General features: G+C 39.1%; 3 protein-coding genes across 7 annotated transcripts; all 3 read right to left on the bottom strand.

The window, feature by feature from the left end:
* Positions 1 to 121: 121 nt before the first annotated feature.
* Positions 122 to 1,910, bottom strand: LOC108060346 (cytochrome P450 9b1-like). The gene is made up of 4 exons (XM_017146010.3): positions 1,694 to 1,910; positions 1,127 to 1,631; positions 433 to 1,069; positions 122 to 347 (listed from the first exon to the last, which is right to left on the bottom strand). Exons 1-4 carry the CDS (start codon positions 1,897 to 1,899, stop codon positions 148 to 150), a joined length of 1,548 nt encoding a protein of 515 aa, XP_017001499.2. The 5' UTR covers positions 1,900 to 1,910; the 3' UTR covers positions 122 to 147.
* Positions 1,911 to 4,715: 2,805 nt separating this feature from the next.
* On the bottom strand, positions 4,716 to 6,622 carry LOC108060392 (cytochrome P450 9b2). Its single transcript, XM_017146086.3, has 4 exons — positions 6,360 to 6,622; positions 5,792 to 6,296; positions 5,099 to 5,735; positions 4,716 to 4,998 (listed from the first exon to the last, which is right to left on the bottom strand). The coding sequence occupies exons 1-4, from the start codon at positions 6,563 to 6,565 to the stop codon at positions 4,832 to 4,834; spliced, it is 1,515 nt and encodes a 504-aa protein (XP_017001575.3). The 5' UTR covers positions 6,566 to 6,622; the 3' UTR covers positions 4,716 to 4,831.
* A 5,721-nt stretch (positions 6,623 to 12,343) lies between these two features.
* Positions 12,344 to 15,244, bottom strand: LOC108060393 (cytochrome P450 9b2-like). Of its 5 annotated transcripts, none has more exons than XM_070213902.1 (7): positions 14,958 to 15,244; positions 14,584 to 14,777; positions 14,276 to 14,482; positions 13,986 to 14,178; positions 13,418 to 13,922; positions 12,721 to 13,357; positions 12,344 to 12,585 (listed from the first exon to the last, which is right to left on the bottom strand). In XM_070213902.1, the coding sequence occupies exons 3-7, from the start codon at positions 14,337 to 14,339 to the stop codon at positions 12,419 to 12,421; spliced, it is 1,566 nt and encodes a 521-aa protein (XP_070070003.1). In that variant the 5' UTR covers positions 14,340 to 14,482; positions 14,584 to 14,777; positions 14,958 to 15,244; the 3' UTR covers positions 12,344 to 12,418. The 5 variants fall into 5 exon arrangements, with proteins under 5 accessions (XP_070070003.1, XP_070070004.1, XP_070070005.1 ...); XM_070213905.1 differs by having other exon boundaries at positions 12,345 to 12,585; positions 14,298 to 14,482; positions 14,958 to 15,243; XM_070213903.1 differs by lacking the exon at positions 14,584 to 14,777.
* Positions 15,245 to 15,901: the final 657 nt, after the last annotated feature.

Raw genomic sequence — 15,901 nt, 5'->3', positions numbered from 1 at the left:
AGAAAGTTTTGTAACCAACCAACCAGTGAGAGTTTAACGAAAACCTATGTCTAAGCTATGCTATATCAACAAGTGTGTATGGAAACATAATCAAAAGTAAAATATATGTCTGTGTATTTTATTCTTAACCATCGAGTCGTCTTTTTATTAACCTGTTTGGTAGGTACCAACTACATCGATCTTCGTTCGTGGCACAAAGTGCATCCAGAATCCCGATCCGGGTATAATATTAAAGCCACGAGCCGATTCCCACAGATCCTTGGTAGTTCTTGGGGATGCTTCTATCTTGTAATTCAGCAGTAGGTTGTACAGAATGCCCTTGACCTGCATCAAGGCATAGCGATTTCCTGAGGTTTGGATAAAATATTATTTTACATTTAAATATGAAGTGATGCGGTCATTGTGTACCGAAACCTAAACCTATTTACTCACCAATACAGCTGCGAGGTCCCACCCCAAAAGGCAAATAGGTGTAGGGCACCAGATCGCCTTTTTGCTCTTCGCTGAAGCGCTCTGGGTCAAACTTGCTGGGTTCCGGAAAGTAGCGGTCATCCCAGTGCAAGCCAGAGATGGGAATGTTAACGGAATCGCCTACTTTGAATTCGAACAGCTTAGTGCCATCCTCATCCGTGAGTGTGTAATCCTTGGAGCAGAAACGGTCAGTGGCAGCGGCCAGAGTCCACTTCCGGAGGGACTCGGAAATGACCATGTCCATGTAGGTCATCTTCTGCACGGCATCGTAGTTGAGGGGAGCTCCGTTCAGAGCCTCTTGGGCCTCCTTCACCTCCTCGTACAAACGCTCCTGGACTTCGGGATTGAGCAGCAACTCGTAGGTGGTGGTGCAAATCAAGTTGGAGTTATTTTCAAAGGCGGCGAAAAAGAAAATGAAGCACTGGGCCACAATCTCATCATCAGTCCAGTTATCTTGGGACTCCTTCTTGGCCTCCATTAGCAGCTGGATCATGTCGGGACGCGAGACATTGTGTTGCTTTCGGTACCTAATGGCATCCACCACCAGACGAACAAAGTACTCCACTTTGCTGGCTTCAAAGATTGTAAGCTTGAAAAACTGGAGGAATTTTAAACTAAAATAAGTTAAGACTTTATAACGCTATGCCGTACTCACATTAAATACTTTGGGGGCAAGTAAGCATATCATGAACTTTAAGAACGGAAGTCCCCGGGAAAAAACCAGTGTCTGCCCGATCTGGTGAAATTCATTTTTCGGGTCTTCGAATGAATTAACCTTCAGTCCAAAGGCAGTGGTTGCGATGACGTCGTTGGAGAGCTTATTGCACAACCCCTTCATGTCCACCTCGAAACCATTTTTACTGGGAGAAGATCCCGATGTGTCCAGGTGCTGCAGGCACTCCGCGAAACTTTCGTTCATCAGGGTGAACATTTTGCGCATTTTGGCCGCCGTGAAGACCGGGCTCAGGATGCTCCTCATGTGCCTCCAGCGTTGATCCCTCATCACATTTAGCATATCGTTAATTAAACGCTCATTGGCGCTTATAAAATGCTGGTGGTTGGGAAAGTGGTCAAAGTCCTTAACACAGATCTTTTTAATCAGCTGCGGATCGTTGATCTGAACCATTGGTGTGCGCAGATTAAAGAGGCCTACTATTTTGCTGGAATTTCGTAAGATCCCAATGATATTTCGCCACTGGAAATCGAGCCGCTAATCACTTACTGATGTCGAGTGCGTTGGTAGAACTCGGCTATCTCCTTTTGAAATGAGGCCTTCTGCATGGCCGATGCACCCATATTACCGACAAATGGAAAAGGTTTTTCGAAGTACAGGTTCCGATCGCCGAAGGTTTTGAAGGTGGCCGTACTCCATTTGTAGACCAAAAGACCGATTCCAACTAGGACAATACATATTTCCATAAGAGCCATTGCTAGCGAAGAAATGCTATATCTCTTGGTCAAAATAACACTGACTGAGTTTACGACAAGTACGACTATTATATGTTCTAAAAGAGATATCGCTCCCAGTCGGTTTGTTGTGATTGTTTATTTAAATGGACGAATACATTTAAAGCTTATCTGCCGCTCTCTTTGATCGGATTGCAAAAATAATAAGCTGATAGAGTGCTGCGTACTCCGCTCTCATTCATTTGTTTATATTTTTGTTATCTTACGAGCAAAGCTCTCATTTTTTTTTTTGGTAATAAAACTTAATTGTCAGCAGCGTGCTTTTTTAAACTTTTTCACTTCAAACTTATAATATAAATAATATAAAAAGTTCAAAATCGATTATTTATCTGCCTATTTGCGTTCGTAGTTATACAACACATATAGTAATCGTGTTTGATATAAATAATTATAACTGGCCTAGGCAACGCGAGAGCGATTTCGGTCAACAGAAATTAATACGAGATCGTATTCGCAATATAAGCGATATCACTATGGACGGCAGTCCATGTAGTGACGAAGCGCACCAGGAGAGTGTGCGAAGGCGACTACTATTATATAGCCGCAAAATTGAAAATCTGCTGTGATAGTCCGATCGTAATGAGTAATACACCAATCGAAAGGTATTGCAAAAACTTAAAGAATTGCATACCAAGACTTTAAGAAAATCAATTGGCTTGGGAGAGAGAGCGGTGAAAGTGAAAAAGTGAAAATTTCGAAATTTGGAGCTGTTGGGGCCGGTGGGGATAAATGCCCCTTCGCAATATTTTAGTTGTATTCCTTTTGAAAATACCCGTCGAATGAGGGGTCCGACGCTCCGTTCAAAAGTTAAAGCCAAAATAAGATTTCCTTCTTCTTCCCAAAATGAAAATTTAATTCTGTTTGTCAGTTTGTCAGTTTGTCCAAAACATGTTTCTTAAGTTTTGAAAATTTAATATGACGCTCATCACATCGATATAAAAAACTTTTGTTCTACCACTTTTGGAAAAACTCGCTAGTTTAGCGGGAAATAAGCTATAAATAGCTAAAATTCGGAAAACCGTAACTTCTATACTACTAAAGCTACAGACTGCTGCATCTTGTTTGAAAGGTATTTTTAAATGCTATAAACTCCTTCTATATGCAATTTGTGTAAATGTAATAATTAAAAAGATATGAACAAAAGACAATTTTTTAAAACTTTTTTTTTAGCTTTTTTTTATTTTTCTCAAAAACGGCTCTAACGATTTTCTTGAAAACTTTAAACTGTATAGCCCTTGAGATTCCTTAAATTTTGGTATATAACACATTACTGTAAAAAGCCACGTTTAAAAGTTATTTTTATACGAAAATAGCCACTTTTGCCAGCTCGAACAACTAAAGCTTCCTGAGTATTGAATTTTGTGTGAGGGTATTCGAACTGTATTTTAGGGTCATGGAATCAGTAAATTTGCACTTAAGAGTTCCATATAGGAATCTTTTGTTCTACGACTTTTGGAAAAAGCCGCTACTTTAGCGGGAAAAAAGCTAAAAATGGCTAAATTTCGTTAGTTTGTAAGTTCTACACTACTAAAGGTACAGACATGTGCCATACCTCGTTTAAAAGGTATTTTGAAATACTTTTTAACTTAATTTGTTTAAATACAATGGCTTACAAATTATGATTGATTAATTTAAATTTAAATGTATATATTAGCTCCTATGAGAGCAAATGTAAACAAACAAAAACTTCTGATATCAAATAAAAACACCTCTTAACGAGGTAAAAAACTAGTGACGATCGCACCTTCAACATACAAAAGTTCTGATATCAACATTTGTGACGAAAAATTATTACACTCGTCATTAAATAGATTTTTTAATATTTATACCCGTTACTCGTAGAGTAAAAGGGTATACTAGATTCGTGCAAAAGTATGTAACAGCTGGAAGGAAGCGTTTCCGACCCCATAAAGTATATATATTCTTGATCAGGGTCACTAGCCGAGTCGATCTAGCCATGTCTGTCTGTCCGTCTGTCCGTCTGTATGAACGCTGAGATCTCAGAAACTACAAAAGCTAGAAGGTTGAGATTTCCCACACATATTCTTTGGCTTCCTACGCAGCGCAAGTTTATTTTAGCCGAGCGCCACGCCCCCTCTAACGCCCACAATCGCCCACTAACGATTTTAAAATGGGTCCTGCGCCCACATCTTTAAAGATTTCTGAGAAGTGTAAATGCAATTTTGTTGTGTATATTTATACCTATCGAAATGTAGAAGACATTTTTCAAATCGGACCATTCATTAAAAAGTTATACGCTTTATAAATTGTCAGCATATATCTATCTCCCTCGCACTCCCTTTAGCTGAGTTACGATTATTAGTCGGGACACCAACCCGACACAGCGTTTGCACTCCCTTTAGCTGAGTGACGGGTATTAGATAGTCGGGACACCAACCCGACTATAGCGTTCTCTCTTGTTTTTTATTCGGCACGCTGCAATAGAAAATGCCTGTGAAGGGAAAAAGGCTGGAATAGTCTGCTAGGGCGGGCCGAATGAGAAAATATTAGAAAGTCTATTTAATGACGAGTGTAATAATTTTTCGTCACAAATGTTGATATCAGAACTTTTGTATGTTGAAGGTGCGATCGTCACTAGTTTTTTACCTCGTTAAGAGGTGTTTTTATTTGATAAAAATAAAAGTTGACAGGTTTGATAGACAAACAAAGTCCGTGAGGAAACAAAATTCTCACCCAATCGAATTCGGTTGGTATTAAACTGTAGGTACGCCAAGGAAGTGATCGGATTATCCTTCTATTTTAAATTTAAATAAATATTTTATATTTTTTATGGTTAAAGATTTTATTGTGCAATATCAACAGGTGTGCATAAGAACTTAATCAAGTGTGTATTCTAAAATAATTGAGCAGTCTGCACTGTATCCACATCAGCCTATTTTCGCGGAACCAAGTGCATCCAGAATCCAGATCTTGGAGTAAAGTTAAAACCTCGAGCCGAACCCCACAGATCCTTCTCGGTCCTGGGAGAGGCCTCGATCTTGTAATTTAACATCAGGTTGTAGAGCATACCCTTGACCTGCATCAAAGCATAGCGGTTTCCTGGGAAAATGGAAATAGCATAATTATATAAAGAAATTGTTAAAAGTTCTAAAGGCAATTTACATGAAGAAGAACACCTATTTGTTTTTCTGTAACTTACCTATGCAGTTTCGAGGTCCTACGCCGAAAGGCAAATAGGTGTAGGCCACCAAGTCGCCTTTACGCTCTTCGCTGAAGCGCTCCGGGTCAAACTTTCTGGGTTCTGGGAAGTAGCGGTCATCCAAGTGCAGCCCAGAGATGGGAATGTTGACGCGGTCGCCCACTTTGAAGTCGAAAATTTTGGTCCCATCCTCATCCGTGAGTGTGTAGTCCTTTGAGCAGAAACGATCCGTGGCGGCGGCCAGAGTCCACTTCCGGAGGGACTCGGAAATGACCATGTCCATGTAGGTCATCTTCTGCACGGCATCGTAGTTGAGGGGAGCTCCGTTCAGAGCCTCTTGGGCCTCCTTCACCTCCTCGTACAAACGCTCCTGGACTTCGGGATTGAGCAGCAACTCGTAGGTGGTGGTGCAAATCAAGTTTGAGTTATTTTCAAAGGCGGCGAAAAAGAAAATGAAGCACTGGGCCACGATCTCATCGTCAGTCCAGTTATCCTGGGACTCCTTCTTGGCCTCCATTAGCAGCTGGATCATGTCGGGTCGCGAGACATTGTGCTGCTCTCGGTACCTCATGGCATCCACCACCAGACGAACAAAGTACTCCACCTTGCTGGAGTCAAAGACTGACATTCCAAAAGCCTAAAAGAAGGATTTAAAATTAGATACGTTTTCAACACCAATAGCCTAAAAATTACGTTGAAAAGCTTTGGAACCAATGAAGCCAACATAAACTTAAAGAACTGGGCTCCGCGAGAGAAAACCAGTGACTGCCCGATCTCGTAGAATTCATTTTCCGGGGTTTCATACGAATTGACCTTGAGCCCAAACGCAGTGGTGGCGATAATGTCGTTGGAGAGCTTGTTGCACAGCACCTTCATGTCCACCTCGAAACCCTTTTTACTGGGGGAAGATCCCGAGGTGTCCAGGTGCTGCAGGCATTCCGCGAAACTTTCGTTCATCAGGGTGAACATGTTGCGCATCTTGGCCGCCGTGAAGACTGGAGTCAGAGTGTTCCTCATGTGCTTCCATCGCTGGTCCCTCATCGTACTGACCATGTCATTTATCAGACGCTCGTTGGTGCTGATGAAGAGCTGGTGGTTGGGGAAGTGGTCAAAGTCCTTGACGCAAACCTTTTTGATCAGCTCCGGATCATTCAGCGTGATCATGGGTGTGCGCAAATTGAAAAAGCCCACAATTTTGCTACAATATCAATAAAGTTTTCTTGTCAATCGTCACCACAAAAGACAGCCCCTATCCACTTACTGCTGACGAGTGCGATCGTAGAACTCGGATAGCTGCTTTTGAAAGCAAGCTCTCTGCATGAACGATGCACCCATATTGCCGACGAACGGGTAGGGTTTCTCAAAGTACAGTTTCCGCTCCTCGAAGGTTTTGAAGGTAGCCGTGCCCCATTTGTAGAGTAGAAAAGCGATGGCCAGGAGGCCCAGACCAATTTCTAGGAGAGCCATTGCTAGGCAATTAACGTTTAACCACTTGTACAATTTATTCCAAACTGAGTTTCGCAATTGCGCGACCCCGCTATTTATACCCGACGTAATCGAAAAATACGTATGTACTCGTATTCTAAGTATATCTATCTACGTTCTCAACAGGTTAGAAGCTTTATTTCAACTTTTTCTGTCGTGAACTCAAACATAGCGCACTTATCTGCCGCTCTCTTTGAACAATCGTTGTGGTTTTGCGAGAATAATAAGTTGAGTGTTGCCCATGTTTGTTTATATGAGAGAGGTTTCGAAAACACTTCTCTCTCTAACAATCTTAGGGGCTGTCCATATATTACGTAATCACGTTTTTGGTGATTTTTGACCCCCTCCCCCCCCTGGTGATCAAACGTAATCATTCAATAAACAACCCCCCCCCCCCCCAATGATTACGTAATCCCCAGAATAAAATTTTGTTTCTTTTAATCTGTGGATTCAAACGGAGATGCAACCCAATCTTTAATATTGTTTATAAATGAAGTTTGGTATGACACATTCGGTTCGTCTACGCTGATATTATCCCCAACATACTCTTCGTCAAGCCATTCCAGGTCTTCGCGTCCTTCGTGTGATTGAACCACTAAACATTCTTTTTTTCGCCGCACAGCCACTACAAAAATTTTTTCTCTGCTTTCCTATTTAAGTTTGTAGCAGGGACCGTAACTGTTATAAGTTTTATTTTAAAAATCACACTTTAACAGTTATTTTCTGATTTGTAAAGTAAAACTCAAGGAATAACTGTTATTTTTTGAGTTTTATAATAAAAGTTGGCAAATAACAGTTATTCGTCGTGATCAAAAATAAAACTCAAACTTGATTTATGGCAATTTTGTGGGTAAAATAAATTTAAAAACAAGAGAGAACGCTATAGTCGGGTTATTGTCCCGACTATCTAATACCCGTCACTCAGCTAAGGGGAGTGCGAACGCTGTGTCGGGTTGGTGTCCCGACTAATAATCGTAACTCAGCTAAAGGGAGTGCGAGGGAGATAGATATATAATTTTTGATTGCGTATAACTAATGAATGGTCCGATTTGAAAAATGTCTTCTACATTTCGATAGGTATAAATATACACAACAAAATTGCATTTATACTTCTCGGAAATCTTTAAAGATGTGGGCGCAGGACCCATTTTAAAATCGTTAGTGGGCGATTGTGGGCGTTAGAGGGGGCGTGGCGCTCGGCTAAAATAAACTTGCGCTGCGTAGGAAGCCAAAGAATATGTGTGGGAAATCTCAACCTTCTAGCTTTTGTAGTTTCTGAGATCTCAGCGTTCATACAGACGGACAGACGGACAGACGGACAGACGGACAGACAGACAGACGGACAGACGGACATGGCTAGATCGACTTGGCTAGTGACCCTGATCAAGAATATATATACTTTATGAGGTCGGAAACGCTTCCTTCTAGCTGTTACATATTTTTGCACGAATCTAGTATACCCTTTTACTCTACGAGTAACGGGTATAAAAATATAGGTATAAAATATGCACGGTTGCCTTTTTTAACAAATTTTTAGTAAGTTATATAAAACACGGGAATCATGTTTTTTTTAATTATTTCATTTTTTCAAAAATGTCAAGGGAATAACTGTTATTCATAAAAATCAAAAAATAACAGTTATTTTTTGAGTTTTATTATAAAAATCAAAAAATAAAAATCATTACGGATTTGTAAACTACAATGCGTGATTTTTTTGTATGAAAAATTTACAATAACACTTATTTTTGGTCCCTGGTTTGTAGATATAATTAAAGGAAAAAAGTTTTTAAATAAATTCTTTAAATAAAAAAATTAATATAAAATGATTACGTAATCATTGTACAAGACCCCCCCCCTCCCCATGTAATCAAACATAATCATTTCAATGACCCCCTCCCCCCCCTAGGTGATTACGTAATATATGGACAGCCCCTTATCAAATGACTGTATCAACAGCGGTTTCATCTAATCTGTGAAAACAAATAATTACACAGGACCACAAAAAGAAAATAAATAGTCTTAGTAAAATTAAAATACGTCTTGATAACTAAAGTTTTTTTTAACAAAATAATTTTTGTACACAATGGATTCAATATGAAAACAAGATTACCTTAACTTTGATTAATTGTTTTCTGTTTCATTACGATCATCGCTTTTAGGTCACACTTTTTAACTATTATTATTAACATAAAACTGGTTTAACCAAGCGTCATTCGGGAATTTACTGCATTTTGTGCATATAACCTAAGAATTTTATTTAAAAGCCTTTGAACTGCATTTGTTGGTGGATGACGAAAGAAGTACCTTTACAACGAAATCCAATCGATAGTCAACAAAATAATATCCAAAAGAGTGAAAGTACTATCTGTTTCAGATCGTTAATATATCGTTAATTAAACGCTCATTGACGCTCATAAAATGCTGGTTGTTGGGAAAGTGGTCAAAGTCCTAACCCGATCTAATTAATTGGCTGCGGCTCGTTTAGCTGAACCATTAGTGTGTTCAGATTGAAGAGGCCTACAATTTGACTGGAATTTCATAAGATCCCATTGATATTTCGCCACTGGAAATCGAGCCGCTAATCATTTACTGATGGCGAGTGCGTTGGTAGAACTCGGCTATCTGCCTTTGAAAGGTGTCTTTCTCCATGGCCTATGCACTTATATTACCGGCAAATGGAAAAGGTTTTTCGAAGTCCAGGTTCCGCTCCTCGAAGGCTTTGAAGCACTGACTGTGTTTATGACAAGTACGTTTATATACGTTCTAAGAGAGATATCGCTCCCAACAGGTTTGTGATTGTTTTTATACCCTTGCAGAGGGTATTATTATTTCAGTCACAAATTTTCAACGCAGTGAAGAAGAAGTTTTTTGAAATTTTACTTTCTACTCTTGGGAATAACTTTATTTTTAATTCGGAATTTCGAATTTAATTTTATAAAAATCTGAAGTTTATATCATATAGCTGCCATAGTAACGATCGGAAAATTAAAGGAAAATTAATTCGAAACAAATTATAGCTCCGTTGGTTTTTATTGTATTCTCTTCTATTCAGCGATATAACTCTTTTTATACCCGTTACTCGTAGAGTAAAAGGGTATATTAGATTCGTGCAAAAGTATGTAACAGGTAGAAGGAAGCGTTTCCGACGCTATAAACTATATATATTCTTGATCGGGATCACTAGCCGAGTCGATCTAGCCATGTCCGTCTGTCCGTCTGTCCGTCTGTCCGTCTGTCCGTCTGTCCGTCTGTCTGTCCGTCTGTCTGTCTGTCTGTCTGTCTGTCTGTCTGTCTGTCTGTATGAACGCTGAGATCTCGGAAACTATAAAAGCTAGAAGATTGGCATTTTGCATGCAGATTCTAGGAGTTCCTACGCAGTGCAAGGGGTGCCACGCCCCCTCTAACGCCCACAATCGCTTATATACGATTTTAAAAATTTCAATATTTTGGAAAAGTAAAAATGCAGTTTTATTGTGTTTATCAATACCTATCGAAATGTAGAAGAAATTTTTTAAATCGGACCATTCGTTAAAAAGTTACGGCGGATCAAAGTTTTTCTCCATCTCTTTCGCACTCCCTTTAGCTGAGTAACGGGTATCTGATAGTCGGGGCACCCGACTATAGCGTTCTCTCTTGTTTAATATTTTTGAATTTCGACTTAAATTTAACAATAATCGGACGACAATATTTTATAGCCGCCATTGGAGGGAAAGAAAAATTAGTGTTAAAATATAACAAAATTTTACATTTTGTAATTTGTTTTTTAATAGAAATGATCTGCTAGGGTATATAAGCTTCGGCTGGCAGAAGCTAGCTTCCTTTCATGTTTAAAATGAACCCATACATTTAAAGCTAATCTAGCGCTCTCTTGGATCGAATAGCAAAAATAATAACCTTATTGAGTGCTGCGTACTCCGCTCTCATTGAATTGTTTATATTTTTTTGTACACCACAAATCTTAATCATGTTTAATATACATAATTATAATTGGCATAGGCAACGCGAGGGCGATTTCGGTCACCAGAAATAAATACGAGATCGTATTCGTAATATAACGCTCAAATGACTCTATCTATAGCTAATAAAATAAGTTTTGTACGCAATCGATTCGATATGCTTTGCTTTGATTAATTCTTTTCTATTTCATGACGATCATCGCGTTTGGGTCACGCTTTTCAACTATTGTGATATCGCACTAACATAAAACTGGTTCTACCAAGCTTTATTACACATGTATTTTAATGTGTTTCGGCGAGAATTCACTGCATTTTGTGCATATGACCTGAGAATTTTATTTAAAAGCCTTTGAACTGCATTTAGGTGGATGACGAAAGAATTACCTTTACAACGAAATCCAATCGATAGTCAACAAAAGACCCACACCTTTAAAGATTTCGGAAAAGTAAAAATTTAGTTTTATGGTGTTTATCAACCCTATCGAAATGTAAAAGAAATTTTTCAATGTTCGTTGTAGGGGAGAGTGGGGGAATTTCGTCAGCATTTTTTCAAAGCTATTTTTTGTCCATCTAGAGACACGTTTTCATATTTCTATTTTTATTGTTGAATGCGGTTAGCACCAAGCTTTAAAATGTGACATTCCCCTATTTTTTTAATTACCTTGGTGATTTATAAAAAAATAAAATGTAAGACCAATATACTGGGGCAATCTCGCCACACAGGGGGGTAAAATCACCACACCACCGGGGCAATTTCGTCACCTGAAAAATGTAGGGAGTTTAACGCCTGTAAATATGCTACACTGATCAAGCGTACCATTTTTGTTGACGTCCTATATTTGTTGCTGCTGCTGGTAGTCTGTTCGTTAGCCAGCTCGTCAAATATAAAAATATGTATTTAAAATAGGTGCGAATTTACCCTTAGCGTAGGGTGGCGAAATTTCCCCAGACAGTACTTTTTTTGAAATAATTATTTTTCTTCCGAAATTAGGCGCGAAGTTAAAAATCACTGACGCAGAAATGCACATTATAGCACTGTGTATTATATAAAAAATCGTGTATCTTATTCCTTTTGAATTGTGGCATACAGAAAAAATTTCGTCGAGAACTAAATGTAGCTTTTGAACTGTTAAAACACATTTAATATTATAGCTTAATTATCTTGGCCTTCTGTGCAAAACAAATACATTGGTTGTGTCTGGCCGTCTTGAAGGACTAAAACAAAAAAATTATATATTTTTAGGACTTATGGATTCCGAGATATTGCAGGTGACGAAATTGCCCCTGTGACGAAATTCCCCCACTCTCCCCTACACATCTTAATCGTGTTTAATATATATACACACAAAAAAATTTGCTTGGTAAAATTTACCAACAAAGATAGTTACGTAACTTTTAAAATAGTTACGTGTATTTTGTTTTTGCTTTGGGTGTGCGTCTTTGCTAATTGTGTGTATTTTGTTGTTGTGAAATGACTATTTACTTAGTAGAATTGACAATTTTGCTGGTTGGGGCCTGTTTGACAATTATTACAGTTGATTTTACCAAGTTTTTTTTTTATGTGTAATTATAATTGGCCTAGGCAACGCGAGAGCGATTTCGGCCACCAGAAATTAATACGAGATCGTATTCGTAATATAACCAATATAAAAATTAAAGTAAACAAGTCGAAAGGTTTGCTAGACAAATTAAGTCCGGGGTGAAACAATATTCATCCAATCAGATTCGAATGGAATTAAACTGTACGTGATCGTAATATCCTCCCATTTTAAAGTCAAATAAATATTAAATATTTTATATTGTTAAACATTTTATTGTGTAATATCAACAAGTGTTCATTCTCAAATAATTAAGCAGTCTGCTGTATATCCACATCAGCTTATTTTCTCGGAACCAATTGCATCCTGAATCCAGAACTTGTAGAAAAGTTAAGGCCTCGAGCCGAACCCCACAGATCCTTCTCGGTCCTGGGAGAAGCCTCGATCTTGTAATTCAGCAGCAGGTTATAGAGCATACCCTTGACCTGCATCAAAGCATAGCGGTTTCCTGCGAAAATGGAAGTAGTATAATAATATTTAGAATAAGTTAAATTTAAAATACGGGGTAGTAAAACTACAGACTTTCTAAAGGCAATTCACAAGGAAAATCTCAAGAACACCTATTTGTTTTTCTGTAACTCACCTATGCAGTTTCGAGGTCCTACGCCGAAAGGCAAATAGGTGTAGGGCACCAAGTCGCCCTTTCGCTCTTCGCTGAAGCGCTCCGGGTCAAACTTTCTGGGTTCCGGGAAGTAGCGGTCATCCCAGTGCAACCCAGAGATGGGAATGCTGACGCGGTCGCCCACTTTGAAGTCGAAAACTTTGGTCCCATCCTCATCCGTAAGTGTGTAGTCCTTGGAACAGAAACGATCGGTCATGGCGGCCAGAGTCCACTTTCGGAGAGACTCGGAAATGACCATGTCCATGTAGGTCATCTTCTGCACGACATCGTAAGTAAGAGATCCGCCTTTCAGAGCCTCTTGGGCCGCCTTCACCTCCTCGTACAAACGCTCCTGGACCTCGGGATTGAGCAGCAACTCGTAAGTGGTGGTGCAAATCAAGTTTGAGTTATTTTCAAAGGCGGCGAAAAAGAAAACGAAGCACTGGGCCACAATCTCATCGTCAGTCCAGTTATCCTGGGACTCCTTCTTGGCCTCCATTAGCAGCTGGATCATGTCGGGACGCGAGACATTGTGCTGCTCTCGGTACTTCATGGCATCCACCACCAGACGAACAAAGTACTCCATCTTGCTGGGGTCAAAAACTGATATTCCAAAAGCCTAAAAGAAGGAAACAAAATATATATGTTTTCAACTTGAACAGCCTAAGAATACGCTTACGTTAAAAATCTTTGGAATCATTGAGGCCAACATGAACTTAATGAATTGGGCTCCGCTGGAGAAATTCAAAGACGTCCCGATCTCGTAGAACTCATTTTCTGGGCTTTTGTACGAGTTAACTTTGAGTCCAAACGCTGTTGTGGCGATAATGTCGTTGGAGAGCTTGTTGCACAGCACCTTCATGTCCACCTCGAAACCCTTTTTACTGGGAGAAGATCCCGAGGTGTCCAGGTGCTGCAGGCATTCCGCGAAACTTTCGTTCATCAGGGTGAACATGTTGCGCATCTTGGCCGCCGTAAAGACCGGAGACAGAGTGTTCCTCATGTGCTTCCATCGCTGGTCCCTCATCGTACTGACCATGTCATTTATCAAACGCTCGTTGGTGCCGATGAAGACTTGGCGGTTGGGAAAGTGGTCAAAGTCCTTGACGCAAACCTTTTTGATCAGCTCCGGATCATTCAGCGTGATCATGGGCGTGCGCAGATTGTAAAAGCCTACAATTTTGCTGAAATATCATTAAAGTTTTCTCGTCAATCTTCACCACAAAAGACAGCCCATATCCACTTACTGCTGACGAGTGCGATCGTAAAACTCAGATAGAAGTTTTTGAATGCCAACTCTCTGCAAGAGCGATGCACCCATATTGCCGACGAACGGGTAAGGTTTCTCAAAGTAGAGTTTCCGCTCCTCGAAGGTTTTGAATGTAGCCGTGCCCCATTTGTAGAGTAGAAAAGCAATAGCCAAGAGGCCCAGACCAATTTCTATGAGAGCCATTGATAGGAAACTAACGTTTAACCACTTGTACAATTTATTCCAAACTGAGTTTTGCCATTGCGCGACACCGCAATTTATACCCACCGTAATCTAAAGGAACCCGTACCTGAAGCTTTATTTCCACTTTTGCTGTCCTGAACTCAAACATAGGGCACTTATCTGCCGCTCTCTTTGTACAATCGTTGTGATTTTGCGAGTATAATAAGTTGAGTGTTGTCCATGTTTGTTTATATGAGAGAGGTTCTCTGCCCTTACAATCTTATAAAATGTCTGTATCTACAGCGGTTCGATCTAATCAGTGAAAACAAATAATTACACAGGATCACAAAAGTCTTAAATAGTCTTAATAAAATTCAAATGATTATTTCGATAAAATATGGAAACAATATTACCTTTGTTTTGATTAGTTGTTTTCTATTTCATTAAGAATATCGCTTTTGGGTCACGCTATTTAGTTATTGTCATATCGCATTGACATAAAACTGGTTCTACCAAGCTTCATTACAAATTTATTTTAATGTGTTTGGACGGGAATTCACTGCATTTTGTGCATATACCCTGAGAATTTTATTTAAAAACCTTTGATCTACAAATGCAGTGGATGACGAAAGAAGTACCTTTATTAATGAAAATTCTAATAAAAGTACATAAAAAAGTAAATCGAAATACGAGTTATAATTATTACGGTGCACAATTTTGTATTTCAATGCCCCCGTTAAACAAAGGGATTGTTAAAAATTGTTGCTGATAAGATTGCGTAACTTACCTATCATATCACATTAGACCATTTTTGGACTCTGGCTGATGAAATAATTTTTACATTTGCATTGAATTCTTAACTCAGAACGAAAGTCTGATAATACATTATAAGCTGTGTGTCGCGTGCTTAATTATGTTTGGCAAACTTTTCGCTCTCGCTCATCGCATAGTGCTTATGTCATCCCACTAGAACTCCAGTTTGTCATGTCAGTCAAGCTGAATATGATGTAAACCCGGCCCGACAAGCGGTTTCGACTGTAAACTTTTGTTGATCTTGGTGTTCACTGTTTGAATATTTTAGCATATTGACCGAAGGCAACTTGGAGACAGCAACAAAAACTTAGTAACAAGCAAACGGTTAAAACTTCAAATTGGCCGCAAGCTAAGAAGTATAATTAAATATTTAGACAGTTTTGTTATCGAGGTAAGTTTTGTTTTGCCTTCTGCTTCTCTTTCTGTGGACTTTAGAAATTCGTGGTTTTCATATTTGGTTTCATAAAAGAGGTAGAAGACAATTGTAGGTAATTTTCAAAGAGGCCGTATGAAAATGATATACAGCGTCATAGTAGAAGCTTTAAAACGTACATATTCTTTATGTTAAGCTCTGCTATCTCTCGTAAAACTATTTTTATTATTTTTGATACAAATGAAAATAAAGCCACTTTTTATTACTTCTTAAGATTTATAAATTGGTAAAAAATGTACATCATTTTCTAGGATCCACTGTAGCTTTTCTGTATTCATAAGGGTTTATTCACCCCTTTGACGGAGGCATGCATTCAAATTCCAGTATATATGCGAATACATTCCTTGTCCAGCCAACTCAGCTGCTTCCTCGATTTCCCCTGATGTGGCACACATGAAAGGTCCTTTAACATTTTATGCGCAACTAAAGTGTTAGAATATATATGGCCATGCATATATGTATATCGCATAGAAGGATGTAAGTGA

The sequence above is a fragment of the Drosophila takahashii genome, chromosome 2R (genome assembly GCF_030179915.1).
Source record: "Drosophila takahashii strain IR98-3 E-12201 chromosome 2R, DtakHiC1v2, whole genome shotgun sequence".
Classification (NCBI taxonomy): Eukaryota; Metazoa; Arthropoda; class Insecta; order Diptera; family Drosophilidae; genus Drosophila; species Drosophila takahashii.
The sequence above is the reverse complement of the archived record's forward strand: the minus strand, read 5'-3'. Positions and strand labels throughout refer to the sequence as shown.